The 7,155-nt window shown below is 57.1% G+C and overlaps 1 protein-coding gene across 1 annotated transcript in view; it reads right to left on the bottom strand.

The window, feature by feature from the left end:
- TBC1D22A (TBC1 domain family member 22A) overlaps positions 1-7,155 on the bottom strand; it is a 236,104-nt gene that overhangs the window by 140,261 nt on the left and 88,688 nt on the right. The window contains exon 7 of the mRNA XM_011380727.2: positions 5,995-6,070. Within this exon, the coding sequence (XP_011379029.1) occupies positions 5,995-6,070 (76 nt within the window). The remainder of the gene's footprint in view (positions 1-5,994; positions 6,071-7,155) is intronic.

Genomic DNA, 7,155 nt, shown 5'->3' with positions numbered 1-7,155 from the left:
GACTGCTTCACGTCACTCCGGGCGACTGCAGCAGCCAGGCCGGTGGGAGACGGCATCACAACACAATGACACAGCCACCGTCGGGGTACCGTGCCGGGCCGCCTGCGTGCCGACGGCTCGCTCACGGCCGGCAGCAGAGGCGCCCCGGCCCTCACGGCGCCCCTCACCTAACCGGCTTTGCCTGTGCTTTGAAACCACAAACCCTAGTACCGACTCCAATCTCGGCCGCAGAGCACTGTGAAAAGCTCCTCCCAGATGACGTGAAGCGACGCCATGGGCCCCGCGCGCCCGTCGTCCCCCGTTGCCCCCCGTCGCCCCCCGCCCCCCGCAGGAAGGGCCCAACCTCACAGCCCTTGGCGCATTTCACGAGGCCTCTGGAGACGCGCGCTGAAATGCTTTGTCATCTCAGGGCCCTGTGGCCACCACACCACCCAGGAGCGCACTCGTGACCGTGAGGGCGCTGGGTGGCGTCTCTGAAATTATCTTGCTGTTTGATCACAAACACAATGAGCTCTGCATGGATCAGACGGCACTGAGAACTTGTCGTCAGGCGAAGGGACCCCGTTCCCCCAGCGGAGGGCCACGCGCTGTAGGACTTCTGAGCTGGACCAAACCACTGGACAGCTATTGTGCAAAGAACGCATCAAGCCATTTCTAAGCCTTCGCTCTCAGGCTGGTAAAAAGAAATCATAAGTGGACGATTCTGTGACACTTTTTCCAAGCAGGCGTTTTCAAAGCATTAGCAACATGACACTTTAAGGAGACGCGAACGAAGCAGGGTTCCCCTGAACCCCTGCTCCTCCAGGCAAGCGGGGAGCAGGTGTTTCCTTCCCCGGCTTCTCCCACCCCAGACCCAGCCACTCACCCCGACCGCCACCCTAGTCCCAACTGAGATAGAAACCGGACAGGAATCTTCTGAAGGACACTGGCCGCCTCCCTCCCCACCGAGGTGACCTCACACCCGGGAAGCAGCTCCTGCACGGGAGAACAGGCTGGCCAGCCACGCCGAGACCTCATTCCTCAGAGCAGAGAGCTGCCAGAGGCCAGAGCTGCTCAGAAGTCCCCGTGACAACAGGAAGAGCCAACAGGTCACTGAAATCAAGGGCCAAAAGCCAGAAGAACCAAGCCAGGAGCCCAGGAGCGGCCCGCCAGCGCCAGGCGCAAGGCAGCCGGGCCTGCGGGCTGGGAGCCCACTCCTCACCCTTCCTGTGGGGTCTCTGCCCCCAAGGACGGTGCCCGGGCCCCCGCGAGCCCCGCCCCGGCCTGGGCCGCCTGCCTGTGGGGGAGGGCGGGCGCCCTGCCCAGATGTAGGAAAGGGGGTCGCGGCAACCAGGCCACGACGTGCCACCACCAGGGCTGAGAAACTGGAAAGCGACGGGTACTCCTGGTCTGCTTGCCAAACTTCAGAAACCTCAGAGCCAGGAAAGATTTTTTCCCAAAAAAACTCCACGGGTCCTCCAAAGCCGCTGCCCGGGGGGCTCCGGGGGTCCCGGGGGGAGCTCTGTCGGTCCGCACTCATGACCCTCAACCCCCGCCTCCACTCGCCTCCGAGGCAGCAGTGGGCACCAGCAGCTCCATGCGCTCGGGGGCAGAGAACTGTGCCTCTAAAATGGGAAATATATTGAAATTGGCAATGTCGCCCTGCTCATGGTTACTTGGGGGAAAAAATCTGATTTCGGGAATCTGAAAACATCGTAACTCAACCAGGTGCATCGGCAACATGACTTTACGGCGTGTAAAGCGCTACGGAGATAATTTCTGTGAGACAAGCGAGAAAAAACACCTGCGGGATTTACAGCCCTTGAATCCAGCGGTGACCTGGGCTCAGGAGTTTACAACGCGAGTGTTCGCAACATGATTCAAGGAACGTTCCCCCCCAAGAATTATAACACTCGATGACAAAACCAAGTAAGAGTCTGCAACAAGTCAAAATGTGGACTAAAAGGCAGCCGTCTAACACAAAATACAGAGACACCGGGACACTCAGCTCCTCAACTATGTGATAACGTGATGCTTTTAAAGAAGTAACAGTGTCACGTCCGCCGTGTGAAGGACTCGACTGTCACTTCATTCAAATATGCGGATTTACATCCCACGTTTTATACTCGAGGGGTCTTGATAGGTTAGCAAAACGCAGCCGTCTCATTACACTCACGACTGAAGTACAGAAAAGAAATGCTTGCAAGCAAAATACCACAGCACCGCTGTCACCAGGCCGAACGTTCCACAGGGCTGACGGGTCACACGGCAAAGCGTGACAGAAGAACCAGCGGCTAGTTAGGAAGCGTTTTTCTCAAATTCGAGAGCCACAGACTCCCACTCCTGGTAGCAGGGCACATCAGATGTCAACAAACAACCTGCCAGGCACAAAAACTCCACGCTGACCAGTCTGGATTTCCCTCAGGGACATGCGGTCACCTCAACTAACAAAATGCACCACGTCGACGAAACAAAGCAACGAGAACATATTATCACCTCAAATGACAGCGAAAGGGTTTGGCAAACCTTAACGACCACTTACGATGTGGAAAGTCTGAGCGAGGCACGGCCCTCACCAGAGAGAGAGGGCCCGGAAAGCCCAGGAGAAATATCAAAGTCAGCGGTGCGATGCTGGCAGATGCCCCCTGACAATCGGAAATGCCACCAGCGCGCCTGCTTGCGTCGCTTACGTCCAACGTCGTGGCAGCAGCGTGAGCCGGCACAAGCAGACGAATAAAGAAGAAGGAAACGTATGGACAGAACAGAAAGAAAAAACGAAACCGTCCTCACTCACAAATGATATCATTGCCGTCTTCAAACCCTCAACCCACACACAAAATATCAAAAGTCATGAAAGAGGTGAGTAAGTTTGCCAAGTAGAAGATTAACTTACAAAAGTCGACTGCATTTCTATACGGTGTCAATAAAAAATTGGAAAACAAAAAATTTTTAAAGGTACCATTTATTTTTAAAATGAATATGAATAAATTTAACAAGCTACGTAATACATTTAAGGAAAAAACACTTTAAAAATAAAAGATGACAAGAACTAAATAAACGCAGAAACAAAACATTTTCTCCAACCAATGATCCACGGTGATATCTGACACTGTCACGAAACATAAGAAGCTGATTTTAAATTTACACACAAAGTGAAAGGTCAAGAACAGCCCAGAAATAAGACCAGATGTGGCGGCTGTCCTACCAGACATCAAGACTACGTGCCAGGACAAGAGGCAGCCAGCCCAGGGACGACTGGACAGACAGCGCAGGAGCCGCTCCGAGGCCAGGAGGGCCCCGTACGCGCGCACCCAGGACGTGCGGCAGAGATGACAGGGCCAGGGGCGCGGCTGCTGTCCAGGCGGGGAACCCCACGGAAACTGCACTGCTACCCCAGTTCCACCAGTCCGTGCCAAACAGACATGGTCCTAAAGGCAACATGCAAAACCGAAACCCTCGGACGATGTAAGATTTCTCTGAAATCACATGCGAGGTTGGACAAAACGCCTTAGGACACGAACAGGCCCAGAGGTGACGGGAAGGACTTCGAACTGGCTGTTTGGTTAAGAAGTTCTCTTCCCCAATGAGTGAAAAAGCCACCTGCTCAGAGAAGACACGTGCACCCACGTGCACCCAGACAGAGCCGGCATGCCGCCTGCAAACCAGGGGCCCCAAGACACAGGAAAGACAAACGACACAGCGGCAACATGGGACAAAAGCATCTCACGCGAGGGAAACAGACGGCCGAGAAACTGGTGACAAAACACTTACTTCGTCCCCAACTAAGAACGTGAGAACTGGAAGCGCAGCGAGACCCCTCTGCGCCCAGCAGCCAGCTCAGGCCAACGGTCAGCCGGGCAGGCTGGGGACGGCCAGGGGCACAGCGCCCCGAACCAGCCGGGCGCCCCTCCTCAGCACACACCCCAGAGCGGCACACCCTGGGGCCCCCGCCCCAGCACCCAGGGCCGCACCACGAGAGGAGGATGGCCCAGACTCTCCGGACAGCCGGCTGACTGGGTCACTCCCGCAGCAGGCTGCAGTCACCGCCCCAGCAGGCTGCAGTGACAGAAGGAGCAACCGCGAGTGCAGACGACACACACACATGCACCTGAACACACGCGACAGAGCCGCACCCTCGACAGGACGGTTACCCGTGGGGGACGAGACAATGTCTGGGGAGGGACGGAGGGGGCTTCGACAACACCGGCCTCGCTCTAACTCTTCAGCTTCGCTTCGAAGGGCCTGCAGAACGCCCACAAGGACGGCGGTGTGTCCCAACTCACTCGTCACGCCGGCACATCATAACCACGAGAGAGCCAGGGGACAGTGGGACAAGACAGACCCAGGCTCTGTCCTCGCAGAGCCTAAGAGAAGGCCAGGGCCGTCGGTCAAGGCCAGGATGCGGCCGCCTTGGGCCACACACGAGGCGACAGCCAAGCATAGAGGAGCTGCCGATTCACTGCCGACGGCTAGCACGCGAGAGGGCGATCGAGGCCAGTCCCGTGAAGCCACTGCAGTGGCTGTGCCGTCAGCTGCGTGTACATCCAGGCCTGGCCCCCACAATGCAGAAACTTCACCTTCATTTTGCCTCCTGGCTAACACGAGACCAAGATCTCTACACTCCCTAAAGCCCCTCACTGAGCACTTCACGTCCTCCCACACAGAGCTGTGCCCAAGTCACCCCCTCGTCCGCTCCCCTGTGAGCCCGTCTGCCCAGAGGTGAGACTGCCCTGCCCAGCAGGGCCTGGACAGACCCGCACCTCCCCGAGGGGCCCAAAGGGGTGCACGAGAGCCGAGGGGAAGCCGTGAAGGACAGAGACCCGCTGCCAGGGCTCAGGGCTTCGGACCAAGGGACCGAAGTCCCCGGATGTCACACACAAGCAGGCCAACCAACATCAACTGGCGGCGACTGGCTCCCTCAGCGACCGAGAGGCCCATGAGCTCAGCTCTACGAGGAATGTGTCAAGTGGCAGGAAAAATACAGAAATAAACTAAAGGACTTGTGGCAGACTCTATTTTCTCTTTAAAAGTAAGTAAAAAAGAGGTTATCTCTTATTTTTCAGGCACAATAAGCACAACTATTGAAAAGAACAATCAAAGGGAAGTATCTCAAAATGGCTACTTCTGCGGAAAACTGATTTTCTCCTTCTGTGTCACAAGGTCCGTAAGTGCTTTCGCTTGAATGATCCTGGATTTTTTTTAATGCACTTACCACACAGATGAGAGATGTCAAAGGTTAAAGGTACGTTTACTGGAGCAATCAAGATGCAAAACTAATACTTCCCACGAAAACTTCAATTTTTAAAGAGGCACCATGTGTAACAGCAACAAAATAATCTAATAAAACACACGTAGTACCTTTACTGAGCAAATTTTAAAACTTCGTTGAAAGGATTAAAAATGGCCTAAAAATGGGGACTCGGCACGTTCATGAAAATGAAGACTAAATTTCATAAAGATTCCAGTTGACTCTTTATCCCAAATTGATTTATAGATTCTGTGCAATCCCGACCACGAGTCAGACTTTAAAAGCCAAACTGTGGCTTTTGATCCTCCGATTCCGAGGCTTATGTGAAAGAATGAACGCCTCGGACTGTACAAGCAACTCCAAAGAGGAAGCGGGGTGCGGACGCCCCCCGACCGCGCGGATCAGAACTCGTGATCCGGCTGAAGTAACGAGCGAGGCCTGGTGTCAAGGGAAGGTGACGTGAATACCGGGACAAAACAGGAAGTACGAGAACGAGACCCACGTGACCGTGGACACGACGCAAACCAGAAGTGACACCAGACACGGGAGACACAACGGAGCCCGTGTGTGACGCTGGGACCCACGGGCCGCTACACGAGGGGGGCAAACGGGACCCCTTCCCGTCAGCGGTTATGGCCACGCGGGCCGCCCCCGACCTGCTCCTGCATAAAGCGCCCCAACCGCACCAACCACCTCACTAGCAGAGGGGCGCCGATCACCCCACCGAAGCCGAGCCCTCCACAGGGCGCCCGGACGCCGGCCCTTACCTCGGTCACGCTGGGTTGCAGCAGCAGCGCCTCGGGGCTCATCCGGGGGATGTCGATGTGGATCTGGAGGGGACAGAAAGGGACAGACGATGACGAACGCCGCGTCTGGTCCTGTATCAGAACGGCGATGCTCGTGACAGCGACGCATGTGCCGCGGACCCGCGTGGGCTCTCCGAGGACAGGACCGCCCACGCGCCGGGTCCCCTGGGGCGGGAGCGGGTGCCAGCCCGGCGGCCTGCGGTGCCCAGCAGCTGCGTGCTGAGGAACTGAGCTGGCCTTCAGCTAGTTAGTGACATGATCCATAGCAATTAGCAAACACTGATTTCCAGCCTCTGACTCGAGAGCAGTTCAAGTACATCAACAGTGGACAAGTTCTCAGATGTGACAGCTTCTCCTCAGAACGCAGGCCACATTCTCCTCTGCTGCAGAGTCCTTGGGGGACCCTGGGCACTTTCCACAGGCAGCATTCAGAAACCTCTGCCTGTCGGGAGAGCCACACAGAGCCCGCCACACACACGACAGAGGAACACGCCTGCGGGGGCAACAGACAACCAAACACGTCGTTGGCTCGAGCTGGCGCACGGGGCTTCCAACGCCCCGGAGCACCCCACACTGCCCAGCGCTGTCACCTGCCCCACTGCCCTGGGAGACAGCACAGACAGGCCGAGAGGGCGCCTATGGTCCAGGTTCATTCCCGCGTCCCGGCCTTGCACGTGACCTGGGCGGCCTTCCCGCTGTGCCTACTAGCGCCGTGGTCCTGGGCGCGTCGTAGGCTCTGGGGCTCAGTGCCCTTGTCTGCCAGGTGTCTGCCACACCCCTCCAGGGGCGCTGCTGAAGGTCAGACAAGACAGGGCTCACAGCCCTGGGCACACAGCTCCGGGGCCAGAACTGCTTCTGACGCCACCGGGGTCGTCCCTGCCGTAAACCCTCCCTCAGGGAGCACCTGGGGCCCAGCAGCCACGGGCATGGGTGGGGGGGTGAACTGCGTGGGGCGGGAACTGGAACGGCAGCCAGCGGCCCGCACACCAAGGCGTTCGGGAGCATGGCTACGAGGCCACAAGGGGAAGAAGTCAGACAGGGAAGGAGGTGGCACCAAAGGAGCACAGGACTAAGCTCTCAAGCCCTCTGAGCAAAGCGTCCCCGACGTGTGCCAAAGGAGAC

This window comes from Pteropus vampyrus, unplaced genomic scaffold, assembly GCF_000151845.1.
Source record: "Pteropus vampyrus isolate Shadow unplaced genomic scaffold, Pvam_2.0 Scaffold401, whole genome shotgun sequence".
Taxonomy (NCBI): domain Eukaryota; kingdom Metazoa; phylum Chordata; class Mammalia; order Chiroptera; family Pteropodidae; genus Pteropus; species Pteropus vampyrus.
Note: the sequence above shows the minus strand (reverse complement) of the source record. Positions and strands in the feature narration are given on the sequence as shown.